The 14,608-nt window shown below is 43.9% G+C and overlaps 1 protein-coding gene across 1 annotated transcript in view; it reads left to right on the top strand.

Moving 5' to 3' along the window:
- The first annotated feature begins 3,693 nt into the window (after nt 1-3,693).
- AMOTL1 (angiomotin like 1) overlaps nt 3,694-14,608 on the top strand; it is a 96,651-nt gene continuing 85,736 nt past the window's right edge. Inside the window, exon 1 of the mRNA XM_045557099.1 lies at nt 3,694-3,991. Within this exon, the coding sequence (XP_045413055.1) occupies nt 3,943-3,991 (49 nt within the window). The 5' untranslated portion in view covers nt 3,694-3,942. The remainder of the gene's footprint in view (nt 3,992-14,608) is intronic.

The following is a 14,608-nucleotide window of genomic DNA, read 5'->3' as shown; positions in this document are numbered from 1 at the left end:
AACATGCCTAGCATAGTACTTATGTGGGGAATAATCGATCTTACTCTCGCCCATAAGGAAAGGGAAGAACTTAGTAGCACGTTCAGGTCACTAACAGCTCCCAGGAGTCTGTGAAAACTGTCTAGATCTAGCACTAACCACACTGGGGTCAGGCCTCAGAGTGCATTCCAGTAAGGCAGTAAGGGGAGTTCTGCAGCTTCTCTCTTGGACAGGTGAGATGGGAGGCGACATAAAACAGTGGCTAAGAGCAAGAGATCTGCAAAAACAGGCTAGGACCCTGGCTTTGTCACTTACCAGCCATGTGGTCTGGGGTAATTCACACAACCTTGCCTCAGCTCTTTTCCTCTAGTGTACACTAGATATGGATAATGATACCTACCATACTGATGAAACAAGGTAATACACGAAATCATCTGGTACAGAGGAGACACTCCATACATGCTAGTTCAGGACAGAAAGCTGGATTTGGATCATTTTGTGCCTACAATATCACTTGCCTGTTCCCTTGTTTAGATATGGATTCTGAGTGCATAGAAATATGGGTCCCCAAATATCCTAAACCAGTGGTCTTCAAAGTGTAGTCCATGGACAAGCAGCATCAGCATCATCTGGGAACTTGTTGGACCACACCCAGACCTACTAAATCAGAAACTCTGGAGTGGGGCCTAGTAATCTGGGTTTTAACAAGCCCTACAGGTGATTCTGATTCAGCTAAAGCTTAAAAACCACTGCCCTGATAGCACTGAGGATTCTGGGTCCTGTTTCCAATAGGACTCAGTTGAAAACTCCAGAGAGACTTCATCTTTTGAGTAGGTATAGTGACCAAATACATAGACTTTGTAGTTTACTTTTAGCTTGTTTCTGTTTAATCCTTTTACTATTATTTATCCCAAATTGGTTATTTTCTGATGTTCCTTTTCTCTCCTCTGTTTACTTTGAAACCCATATTGTATATATTGTATATTATAAAGGCTGAATAGAAAAAGGACCACTACCAGACACCCAGGTAAAAGTAATCGGTAAAATTCCTAAAGAACTCTTCCTGGGCCATCCCTCAATTCTCAGTGTAGGACACCTGCAGGTACTGTACTTTCTTTGCCTCCTTTAAGATCCTTGCAAGCTGTGCCTAGCACTTCATTGGCAGTCTAAGAATCTGTAGCATTTAAAACTTCCTCTGGCTTTCATGCCTTTAAACTTCCCCAGCTCTTCTAGTTCTCTAGCCACTTCCTCTTCTTCTTCCTTCTTTCCCTACGTTTCAGTTGTGGGCATTCTCCAAGTGAATTGATCTTCATGGCTTCATCTCTTTCCCTACAACTCTGTCCTCGACTTCTCACCCAGGCCCTTGTTCTTTATTTCGTCTTTCTTAAAAGGACAGTAAGTCACTCAGCATCTTTTTCAAACCAGTTCCTCCTCTCAACTCTGCTTCATCTATTGTTGTTTCAACAACCTGTTCTTCTAAGAATGCCACATTCTTCCTATATCCCAGGCTCAAAATGTGGGTTAACTTGATTACTTTGTTCTTTTCCCCAGGATAGTCAACCGGTCGATGAAAAGTAAAATTTTGCTTCAAAGATTGAATATTTTTCTTCATGGGATTTGGTATTTTCAAAGACATAGTATCTCTCTTTCTTTCCATCTCCTTTATCGCAACCTCACATGTCATTGCTTTCTGCAACTATCCCAGATCTTCTCTTGAAATAATGATAGCAAATATATGTTGAGTACTTATATGCATTGTGTTAAGCATTTTACATTTGTTACTTTATTCAATCTTTACAACCATCCTGTGAGGCTTGGTGCTATTTTCATCATCTTGCAAGGGAAAATACTGAGGTTTAGAGGAATTAGGTGAGTTGGCCAACGTCACACAGATAGTGAGAGGCTGAGCTCTGATTCAGACCATGCCTGTTTTGTTCTAGAGCTGATGCTTGTTACTGGTAAATTCTGCTTCCTCCTTAGAATATGGTTGGTATCTAAGTAGAGGGGCAATTAGTAAATGTAAGTTTCCTTTTTCCATCCATTACTTCTTCCCTACTCTATACTAAATTCATACAATTGCTAGGTGAATCAGTGAATCAGTGGTCCTCTCCCTGCCTGTGGGATACCTTCTCAACTCCTAATTTGCAATTTGGGGCTTACAACAAGTAATAGAAAGCACAGGATGGCAGAAGTTGATTTGTCCCCTGGCTTTGCTACTAAACTTGTTCTGTAACATTGAATAAGGCATTCAACAGCTTGGCCTGAGCTTCCTCATCTGCCAAGTGAAAGGTTTGGTTGGTAATTTCTTCAATTCTGTACATTTTTGTGATGTCATTATTCTGCTTTCCCTTGTTTTCTCCTTTCTAGTAAAAACCCTTCCCTCCATTTATACATTCTTCCCAAGTACCCAGACCTTGTCTGCTCCCTCTTGGCTTCTACCACTGCTTGGTCAGTGCTGCCTTTTCCTCTTCCCACCGTGTCTTAGCCCCACCACCCTTCCAGGCTCTTTCTCCTGCCTAAAGTTAGTCCTTCTCTCTACCTTTTTCAGACACCTCCATGCTTGGATCTCCTGCCTTGTTGCTCTCCTGTTTTCTGTTCATACATCTTGTCTTCTCAGATAACAAATCCATGAAGGGCTGGTTAGCTGCTCTAAGTTTCTTTTGTGTACTATTAAGTACTAGCGTAGGTGACTTTAAATGGAGTACGTTTATATTATAAGCAATTGTTAAATGACAGCCTTTGGGCTTTATCTTGAGACCAGAGGGTCAGTCAAGGAATCAGAATACATGAATCAGGACAGAATTGACTGGAGGGGTAAAACTGCTGGCAGACTAGTTAGGGAATTGCCACAATCCAGAGAAGAGCCCTTGAAGGCCTGGCCTAGTGAGAAGGTAAAGAGAGAGGAGAGGCTTGGTTAGAGCTGACTGTCTCACTAACATCGTGGGCAGCGAGCGACCTCCTCTCCTATGAGGGGCAGAGCCCACCAGAAAGCCAGGCAGAGGTGCTATGGGGCAGGTTCTGGCATCCCAGATCAGGGCTCCAGAGGGCGATGACTATAACCCAGCATAATGGGGGGCGGGGGGAATGAGGAGGGTTACTTAGCACAGCCTGATTTAAGAGGTGGGGCAGAATCAGCAACATTTCCCCCCCTACTTTCTTTGCCCCTACTCAGTCGGATAACGGCATGGGGGTTTGTAGCCAGAGGATGCACGGTTCTCTGAACACATTTACTATCTAAGGCTGTAAGGTCTGTTTTGGCCCTTCTGCTTGTTAACGGAGGACAGAGTAGCAGTTTGTCGCCCAATCCCAGTGCCTGATGCAGGCATGGGGCCTGGGGAATGCTGAGAAAAGTGTGGCCACTTTCCACTTGGAAATTCCACTTAAGAAAAAAACCCATCCTAAGCAGAACCTAACCTGGACTTTGAGGCAGATACGGAAACAGATTTCAGCCGTGATTGGCATGGTGGGAAGGAAGACTAAGTCGAAGGAAGAACTGGTGAGTCTGAAATTAATTACAACGCGGCAAGGGACAAGCAAGGGAGGCCGTCGCCCTTCTAAGTCTCGGGGAGACACGTCAGCTCGAGCTCGGGCAGTTTCAGCCTGGCAGTCTGGCGGCCCGGGGAGGGGCGGCGGGTGGCTGTGGACGGGCTCTAGGGCCCAGCGGCCGGGCGCCGGGGCGGGGGTGGAGTGTAGGGTTACAGTGACGAGCCCGGCGACCCTCTCGGGCCGGCGCGCGGGGAGCGGGGAGCGCGGGCGGCGGCGGGAGCGCGCGGGACGCTCTAGGACCCAGCAGCAGTTGTCGGGTTTGGAGCTGGAGGTGAAGCCCTGGCATTTCTCTCCTTCCTGTGTAAATGGGGCTGATCGTCGGGCGCCACTTCCCCGCGCTGCCCCACGCCATGCCCAGCGCGCTGCCCGGCGGCCGCCTTTCCCCAGCCGCGGGACTGAACTAGCCATGGTCGCCTCATGTGGAGGGCAAAGCTACGCCGGGGAACTTGTGAGCCTGCGGTGAAAGGTAACCAGCCCCGGGTCAGGGAGCAGGGAGGGCGCCTCCGAGTCTCCCCCGCGAAGGACCCAGCTCTCCGGTGCTCCCTTGCCCTCTACTGCTCAGGGCAGGGGGCACCTCCTGGGGGCCCGGCGCTGACATCCCGGATTGTTTGTTTGTTTTTTTTTTTTTTTAAAGTGGGTTCCCGTGCCACCGTTTGCTGCCTGCGGGCTGGGCCTCAGCGCCGCGCCGCCCCGCGCCCCCCTGGAGACTGGGAAGTTGTGTTCCCGGGGTGCGGGTCCCGGGGAGCCAGCGCGCCCCGACGCGGGGGCAGGCCTATCCCGAGAGCGCTGCCATATGGCTGGACTCTCCGAGACGCGCCCGCGCACGGTCTCCGAGCGAGGGAGAGGGCGGAAGGGGGTGTCCGGTGGCTGCTTCCCTCGGCGCAGGACAAAGGCGCGCGCGCTGACCCGCCGGACGGGCTCCGGCGCTCGGGGCTGGACCCTTCCTGTGCGCGGGACGGGCTCGGCTCTGCAGGGCGGGGGCAGTGAAGGGGTCGCGCCCCGGACCTCGAGGCTCGGATTGCGTTAGCTGCTGCTCCTTCTTTGTTCTCCCCAGACAAGTTTCTTTGACAAACCGGGGAGTTAGATCCAGCTCTCCCTTGCCTGTTAGTGCTGCCTTGAAAAGAATCTGGTTTCAGGGGAAAAAAATTTAAACTTTCCAAGTGGAACTGGTTTTTCTTGGAATGTGACATTTGTGGCAGGAGGGAGATTGGCACGTCGGGCCGATGACAGCCGAGCGGAGCCGGGGCCCTGCGCCGGGGCAGGGGCCGAGCGTGCCCCATGGGCAGCCGGGCTGGAGGACAAGGCGGCAGAACAGACTAGCCCTGGCGCGCACCTCGAGGGCCTCCGCCACCTGGACCGAGCTCGCGGCGACGTTTCCAAGTTTCCCTCCTCAGAACCCCAGGCCGAGAATCCCGGTTCCTTGCGCAGCGTCCTCGCCTCGCCTCGCCCTACTCTTTTTGTATCTTAATTGGTGACTGGGAAGACATGCCTTTTCCATTTTTGTTTGACTGTTTTTGCCTTTTTGGCTTTGATGTTGGTTTTCTGTCTCCAAGTGGCAAACCCTTTTTAGCCCGTCTAGTGTGTGGATCGCTTGGACTGGTGCTTCGGTAAACCAGGGCCCTGATCCTGCAGCTTTGCCGTTTGGACCCAACATTTTATCCCTTGGTCTCTTAGCTCCCTTGCTCTGTGCAGTCACGGTTGCCCATTTTCTTCTTTTGAGACATGTTAGGAGAATCGAGACTGTTGTACTGCTTATAAAAGTCGTTGGTAGTGGTGGGAGTAGCTGGTCACCAGAGCCGCTATTGATACCTCGAAGATGCTTTTTGGCTACCCAAAACGATAACGTGTTAACTTGCTCATTATACACGAATAAAACCAAAATAGAGAGATATTAATAGCTACAATTCCAGAAAAATTCCTCTCTTTTCAGGAAGCAGAAAGTTAGGACTTGAAACGTTAAACAGTCATGGCTCCCTGCTTCCAAAACTGGCCTGTGGGTCACTGCCAAACTGGCTAAGGTTTCCCCTGGCTGCCTACCACTCCTGGACCCGGGCAGCTGGGAAGTCAGGCCCAGGTGGACGATTAAGGATCCCTCTAGATTGCAGATTCTCCCTCTAGATTGGGAGTCTAGAGCAATGTGAAATTTGCTTCTAGCAGGGTGATCCCAGCATTATATTGTGTCTACTATGAACGCTCTTTATGAGAATAATGTGGGAAGAATACTTAAATACATTTTGAACTGTTTTGAGGGGAAGTCAGAGGTCGGAAAGCACTGATTTCAACAGAATGAAGGATAGCACTGATTTGACCACAATGAAAAAGTGAGTAAGATACAGAAGGCTTTAGACAGCCTCTACTCTTCCTCATGGATGGTAGGGGTGGGGAGGGTCGGTGGAGGGAGGAGGATATTGACTTCCTGGATGGGACACTTTTGCTTTTGTGTGATGCATTTTTCGAGGTAAATAGGGAAACCTTTGTAAACCTCTCCCTTCTTTTCAAAATGCACAGGAATCTTCGTCTTTTAGGTTCTGTTCAGATGGTGGAGGATGGAGAATACTAATGTACTGAAGGGTATGTGGAGATCAAAGCATTTAAAAATACATCTTTTCATGGAAGCTAATGGAGGACTTTCAGTTTAAATGAGATTTTAAAGTGCTATCGTTAAGAAAAGCACATGAATGCAGAAATGTGAGTGATTTTATAGGAAGGCACTCTACTGATTAGACTTGAGAGCGTCTGCCCTTGGCCAGATAGTCTGGAGGCTTCTGTGGGTAGAGCTCTGCTTTTTTTGATGTCTACCCCTGTGGAGAAGTGGGGACCCAGGGCCTAGGGGAGAGATGGCTGAACTAATTGAAATGAGACAGTAGTCTGGCTGGTGAGAGTTCTGCTGAAAAGTGCAGCCTCTAGGTACAGTGCTACAGTTCTTCATAGTAATTTGTGAAAATGCTTTGAAAATGATAAAACACTATATAATGTAAGACTTTTTAAAAAATAATTAATGACGTAAAACAAGGGAATTGCTAGTGAAAATTGTAAAAATTAGATTTTGGGGGCCAATAAATTAAAAAGAAGTAACTATGTTAGACCTGTTAATATTTCTGATATGCAAAATTCTCCCAAAGTAACTTTTTTTTTTGGGGGGTGTGGCTATCTGCATTTTAAATGCATATGAAAGCAGCTCAGGTCAGGAAATTCTGCAGTGTTTTGAATAATTTTTCTTCCTATTTTTCCATTAATATTGGTAGGCTCTTATGACCCAGAATTCAATAGGTAATAGAATCCTTAAAAAGCACGGGGTAGCGTGGAGATCAAGTAAAAGGACATATTTGATTACAAGATTTGTTGGAAATAGTCTGAGGTTGTTAAGGGTTTGTTTTTTTTTTTTGTGGTTATTTTTGTTTGGTGATTTTTTTTTTTTAAATTTTATTTTGTTGGTTTGACTTTGTTTTGCCTTGGAGGAGAGGCACAATGTAAATCTTGGCCATTGTGAGTAGGTCAGTACTCAACTGGCTGGAAGGAAGCCACTCCTGCTCCTGGGCTTATGAGTTGGCACCAGGCCGAGGTCTTCTCTAACTTGTAAGGCCCTTGACTCCACCCTCATGGCCAGGCCTTGTGAAACCTTAGGGTATATTCATTTTGGACGCTTGAGAACGGAACTCCTGGACTCCCAAAGTGGCTCACACATCAGACATTTTTTCCCTTTTAGGAGAGGGTAGGAGAGTAGCTCTAAGGTGTTGGAAATGCATCCCTGTTAAGACTCTGGAGAACTGGATTTAACTTTTTAAAAACAAAGTCATGGTCCTATAGAATGTGTTTAAATCTGTGTTTGGGACCTTACCGGCCAATATTGCAGCTATATACTTCTTTTTTGTTTTTTGGGTTTTTTTTTTTTTAACTTTTTATTTTGAAATGATCATAGCTTCATAGGAAGTTGCAAAAATAGTAGAGAGGTCTTGTGTACCCTTCACCCAATTTCCCCCATTGGTAACATCTCACATAACCATAGTACAATAGCAGAACCACAAAACTGACGTTGTTTTAGTCCACAGAACGTATTCACATTTCACTGGTTTCGCATGCACACGTTTGTATTTCTACATGTATACTTCTATGCAGTTATTTCACGTGTAGGTTCAGGTAACCTCCACCATAATCAAGATACAGAACTATTCCATCATTTCAAGGCTCTCTCTTGTGCTACCCCTGTATAGTTGTACCTATTCTCTTTTTCCCACCTTCTTCTACCTTGTTCCTAAACTCTAGTAACCACTACTCTATTTACCATCTCTATAATTTTGTCATTTTGAGAATGTTACACAAATAAAATCATATAGTATGTGACTTTTTGAGATTGGCTTTTCACTCAGCATTATGCCCTTGAGATCCATCCAAATTTTTGCTCATCTGAATAGTTTGTTCCCTTTTTTGCTGAGTAGTATTATATGGTATGGATGTACCATGGTTTGTTTAACCATTCACCTATTGGAGAACATCTGGATTTTTTTTAGTTTGACTATTACGCATAAAAGTGCTGTAAACATTTGTATACAGGTTTTTGTGTGAATTTAAGTTTTCATTTCTCTGAGATAAATGCCCAAGATTGATTGCTTGTGTGTAGTTTTTTAAAGAAATTGCCAAACTGTTTTTTAGAATGGCTACACCATATTACATTCCTACCAGCAACATATGAAAGATCAGTTTTTCTACATCCTCACCAGCATTTGGTGTTGTCACTATTTTTTATTTTAGTTGTCCTAATAGGTGTTCTAATCTTATTGTGGTTTTAATATGCATTTACCCTAATAGCTAATGATGTTGAACATCTTTTTATGTGTTTATTTGCTATCCATGCTATCCTCTTTGATGAAATGTCCATTCATGCCTTTTGTCCATTTTCTAACTGGATTATTTATTTTACTGTTGAACTTCAAGATTTCTTTATATAGTCTAGATACAAGTGCTTTGTCAGATATATGTCAGATATATTTTTCTCAGGATATAGCTTGTCTTTTTATCCTTTTACCAGGATCTTTTGCAGAACAAAAGTTTTTAATTTTGATAAAGTCAGGTTTATTGATTTTTTTTCTTTGTGGGTTATGCTTTTGGTGTCATATCTAAGAACATTTTGCCTAGGCCTATGTCCCAAAGATTTTCTCCTATGTTTTCTTCTAAAAGTTTTATAGTTTCAAATTTTATTTTTCAACTCTAGTTCACTTTTATTCCTGTTAAGAATTTATATGTCTTGCAGTTGTTCTTATGGGCCATCTATTATGTGTTGAATATGTAGTGCTCTGGAAATGTAAGATGAACTATCGGGCATAGTTCCCACTTTCAAGGGCTCACAGGTTAGTGGGGGAGCATATGGGCCTTACCATGTGTTGAGTACTAAGATAGAGACATGTGTGATGGGCTTTAGGAGCTCTGAGCAGAGAGGGCTTGCTTTGGTCTAGGTGGTCAGGGAGGGCTTCCCTGGGCATGTTGCCCAGGCATGGTGGGAATAAAATTGGTCCTTGCCTTTGATCCCATTTTTGGATACCTTTATTGTCATGAATTCTTCATTGTGGGCTACTCTGATTCTTTAGCATTTGCTGAAGGACTTGGGGTAAACTGAGTGGTTGAGGGCTTTTTGAATGGCATGTGGCACAATAGCTTAAAAGAAGGTAGAAAGACAGTGCTCAAAATCAGTAACAAAGTGTGAATGAAGTTGAATAGACTGAGCTTTAGAATAGACATTAAAATGAAAAAGAAGGTAATATTTTAGATTGTTTAAGAACTACAGATAGCTCTGGTTTGCTTCCTCTGCCTCCTTGCTGTGTGACCTCAGGGAGTTTTACATGCTAAAGCTTTGGGTACAATGAGGACAATAGCAGTTCTTACTGCAGGGAGCTGCATGAGGGTAAAATGAAGTAGTGCATACAGTGCTGGGCACACTGAGAGCATTCAGTGAATGCCTGCTGCCGTTATTATTAGTAACACAGCAGAGCGGTAAATCATTTTATAATGTTGTATGTATTCTCCAATATCTACCTCTTTTCTCTGAGAACCTGGAATCCCCATTCTGCCTCACAGAAGCTTACCTTTTCAGTTGGGAGCACTGTATCATGTACCAAATATTACTTATTGAATGATATTAGAAGCTAGGGTGCTCTATTCACAATCTAGTACTGTCTATAAAATATACATTTTTCCCATCTATAAAATCAAAATTTTCTGAGTAAAGAGTGATTTCCTCTCTGCCCCTGAGCACAGGAGGTGGGGGAAGTGAGTTGGCTATGGTCAGGCTAGCTCAGAGTTTATGGTGCTTGTTACCCTAGGTACAGTAAGTCAGGGCTGATGTCACCAGGCTGTGTCCCAAATTTTATAACTGGCAACTCTGTTTCCTTTTCCTTAATGGTCATGCCGTTTGTTTCCCAGAGGAAGCTGATTGGGCCTTAGATGTAGAATTCTAGGGCAGTGGCTCTCCAGTGTGGGTGAGCACCCGAACCATCTGGAGGGATTGTTAAAAACACAGACTGCTGGGCCCCACTCCTAGAGAGTCTCTGTTTCAGTAGGTCTTGGGTGGGGCCTGGGACTTTGCATTTTTAACAAGTTACAAGTGATGCTGATGCTGTTGGTCCTCAGATCATGTTTTGAGAATCACTATTTTAGAGCATAGTCCTCTTTAAATTGGACCTAACCTGAGATGCTTACCCTTTGGAACAGAGTCTGTTCATCTTCAAATGATTGAGTTTGAAATAGATTGATTTCTAAGGTTATTAGTTGATGTCTATAACTATATTCTCTTCTCTAATCACTCTTCTGTGCCTTACTCCTTCCCAACCACGACTTTTCTTTCTCTCAGCTGTTTCTCAATACTTGGAAGACATGTGAAGTTTGGGTATATGGCTACCACATACAACCCATATTGCCTTGGGGCAGTCACTTAGCCTCTGTAAGATAAGTGTATTTACAAAATATTTATACTCTAAGGTTATCGTGGGGCTTAAACATGATACTGCATGAGAAAGGGCATTATAAAAGATAAGGCATGGTGCAAAATTTTTTTTATTGTTTTGTGCACCCTTGATATGTCTTTGGAGACTGGGGGTGGCTGCCTGCCCTGATACTAAGTTTCATCGCTACTGGGAGTGCTTGGTAACGATTGCATAGACATCTGCAGGGATGTTGTGGAGAAGCTTCCTCCAATGGGTAGATGATTGAGCTAGGGTCCTTCTAAACTGAGGTGTTTTGGAGGTACATTGATATGTAGTTGCAGTAATTACCAAAGGAGAGCTCAATGCTGGAAAATTGCTTGAGCAGATGCTGGAATATTAAGAGATTCGGGTTTCTCGCAATGGAGAAATATAATTCCATGAAATTTTTTTCTGGCAATTTAGGACAGATGTGGTCTGGCCCCCATCTAGTTTTTAAAGTTCCAGACCTATACTATTCATAGTAACCACTAGCCACTGGTAGCAATTTAAATTAATGAAAATGAAGTAAAACTGAAAATTCGTGTTCTCAGTCATACAAGCCACAATTCAACTGCTTAGTAGCCATTTCCATCATTGTAGCAATTTATGTTGTGCAGTGTTGTTCTACAGCGAGATTAGCTCTGTTTGGTGGCAACACCACTTGGCTTCAGGTGATAGGACAGGAGCACAATTTTGAATGAAATGTACCACTTCTCCCTTGGAAGTCTGGTCTGGTGTGCTCATTGGGATTGCTCTGTCAACTTGAACTTCACTTTGCCTCTTCTATTTTTGGAGGCTCGTTTCATTTGGAAGGTGGGTCGGCATGGCATCTGGGTTATGCCAGGGGCAGAGCTTACCAGGCTGTTATCAAGTGATGTTTACTGTTTCTAGGGATGTTCTGTTCATGGGATTCTCCCAGTAATCTGGTCCTTGACAAGAAGCAAATAGAAATGCCTGGGTGGAGTTAGGACTAAGAGGTCCTTCTGGATAGGATCATCCAAGGCCAGCCTGGCCTCCTCCACCTCGGGCCTGTTCCACTGTTGAACTGGCCTTTGTCGACCAGAGGCAGGGGCTGGCCGCTGTTCTCTATTCAGCGTTTGGGCTTGCCCAGATACCATTCCACTGCATCATCCCAACTGTTGTCTCCTTTGAAAGCATTCTGTAAATTGTAAAGTTCATTTCCTTGCCCTTCTTACATCTAGTCAGTCGCCAGATCCTTGCAGATGACCTCCAAAATACTTCTTGCATACTTTCCCTTCCTTTGCATGTCTCTACAACCCAGCTAGTTTACAGGCTCATTACCTGTCTCCCGGTTATTGTGAGAGCCGCCCATATAACAGGTCTTCCCACTTCTGTTCTCTCACACCTCTTCTGATCTATTCTGTCCTTCCTTTTTTCCCTCCTTCCTCCCGCCTTTCCTCCACCCTTCTCAGAACAGGCCAAGCCAGACAGAGATGATAGCTATCTTGTCTTCCAGGCTTCCTTAGCTTCCATTGTATGAGGTGGGGCTTTGCACACACCCTTTGGCCACATGCCAGGGAGGAAGCATCTCAGTTCAGCTGCTGCTTCTCAGCTGTGAGGGTTCCTCTGGGTGGTGTGGCCCAGGAATGTGACCCCTGAAAGCAGGTGTGAGGCATGCCTTTTCCTTCCTGTATTTTGAAGGGCTCTGAGAACCAAGTTGCAAGTGAGACTCCTCTAATCAGGGGGACTTGGGGAAAGGAGAGGATATGAAATTCTTTGGCAAGTCCCTGTTTCCTTAGGGACTGGCCCTTAAATATCACTGCAATTAGGTTGATTGTTCATCCTGGTGATGTGGGAAAAGGTTGAAAGATAAAAGGTCAGGCAAAGAGACTAGGAAATGTGCTTTTTTGGAATTATGGAAACTAGGAGATGTAGTACTTAATGCACAGCATTAAATTCATTGCCAAAAAACACATGTAAAACCAATCTCGTTTCTGAAAAGAGAAATGGTCTAATGGTCTCTTATCTAGAAGAGTCAAAGAAAATGCCTTCTGAAGTCACAATAAGCTTAAATTAAGACACCTGAGAAAGCAATTTAAAAAGCCTCACAAAACCATTTTCACAAACCTTAAAGATAAAAGAGGGTGTCAGGTTTGTTTAAAGGAGTAGGTTTGTTAAAGGACATAACCCTGTCAGGCGTATCTTCCCATGGCATTGACTGGCCCAGCAGATCAAAAATGAGGGGTGAGTGGCATGAAAAGTCGTGTATAAATTCACCTTAGCTGACTTTTAGATTTGCTCCTGTAAAACAGTCATCAAAACATTAAGAATATAGAGTCTAAAAGGTCTACTCCAAGACATGTATTACCTTAGCCCTGTGTTGAGACATAAAATGTTCTCAAATTCTGAAGTTTCGTACCTTCGACTTTCTCCAAAATAAATACCAGGGATTTGGAGGAAAAAATGGAAATAAATACAAATATTTATATTTTAATGGCATTTATTAAATGACTAAGATCACTTTATTAGTTTAGGAACACAAGACAGGTTATGTATAATAAAGTTTGTTCATAAAATAAACAGATTTTCTACTATTTAGTAGTTTAGGCAGCAGTCACAAATATGCTAATTGAATTTACTTTGAATATTTTCACTTTCTCTTACAGAGGAAGGTACGTGCTGGACATTAGGAGGATGATATTTCTTATTTTGGACAGAATATAAACTAGGTGAAAATTTGTATAAGCACTCACTCCTCTATTAATATCTGTTGAATGAATAACCCTGGACTATATAAGTCAATACTGAGGGGGAGAGTTTGATGAAGACACAATAAAAAAGATAGCTCAGCCATCTGATATTTGAGGGTATGTCATGTGCCAAGAACTGGACTAGGTGTGGGGTGTGTGTCCTTTGCTCCCATGGAACTTATATTCTAAAAGGAACATAATGTAGTAAGATTTTAGAAAACAGAAGGCAAATGAACCTGGTTTATTCCACTCTGAGAAGAGAAGGCCAAGAAACGATTTATAACTGCCTTTCAAGTATTTTATCTTCGTGTTGAAGATAAATAATATTTGTCAATTAAGAGGAAATGGGCTTGAATTGCAGATGTCATGACTTCTAGAAGCATGGAAAAGCTCCCTGCTGGGGAGGGTGGCTGAATATTGATTGGAGGGTACAGAGGGCATAGATACAACCAAGGAATTAATAGAAGTATGGGGCGTCTCATTCTATAACTCTCTTTAAGTGTGACATACGTGGTCCTTTCTGATGATGGGAGAGGGCCTAATGGGCTGGCCGTGATTTGCTCTTTGGATACCATTTTCTGATTTCAGTGATTATCTGTGGAGCTTCATGGTTAAGACTTCAGAGCTAGAAACTTGTATTCACATCCCACCTGTGCCTCTCACTAGCTTTATCATCTTGGGCAAATTACTTACCCTCTCTGTTAAGTATATTATCCTCATATGTTAAATAGGGATAATAATAACACCCACCTCAAAAGATTGTTATAAGGATTATATGTGAGGTACAAGAGCAGTGTCTGACACATTAGGAGAGTTATGTGTTAGCTATTGTTCTTGCAGTTACTATTGCAGAATTTTTTTATGCTTACAGATTTCTGTGAGTCTGGACTTCAAGCAGGGGACAGTGGAGATAGGCTGTCTCTGCTCCATCATGCCAGGGGCCTTGGGGAGAAGAAAGCTGGGTACATGGGTGATTTGGGACTGCATTCACGTGCCTGGCACCTGGGCTGGCATGACTTGAAGGCTGGATTTACAGACCGGAGTGCCAAGAAGTTGTCTTTCCATGGGCTTGGCTTCCTCACAGAATCGGGCTAGTCAGAATCCTCCATGGTGGCTCTGGGCTCCAGATGTGGGCATTTCAGCAAACTGCACAGCAGCTGCATTGGCTTTTATGATCTAGTCTTAGAAGTCACACAGAGTCACTTCTGTCATTCTCTGTTGGGCAACAGACTTAGGAGCCTGCCTAAATTCAAGGAGGTATACCCTTTTTTCTATAGGCCTGTCATAGAGTTTACAGACATGTATTAAACTGCTATAGTCATCATCATCATCATGTTATCATCATTAGAAAGAGAAAATATTAAAAATTTAGCACACAATAAATCCTCAGCTATTTGGACAGCCTGGAAACTGCAGTGT

Source organism: Lemur catta, chromosome 7 (assembly GCF_020740605.2).
Source record: "Lemur catta isolate mLemCat1 chromosome 7, mLemCat1.pri, whole genome shotgun sequence".
In the NCBI taxonomy this organism is placed as follows: Eukaryota; Metazoa; Chordata; class Mammalia; order Primates; family Lemuridae; genus Lemur; species Lemur catta.
This window is presented reverse-complemented; position numbering and strand designations above follow the sequence as displayed.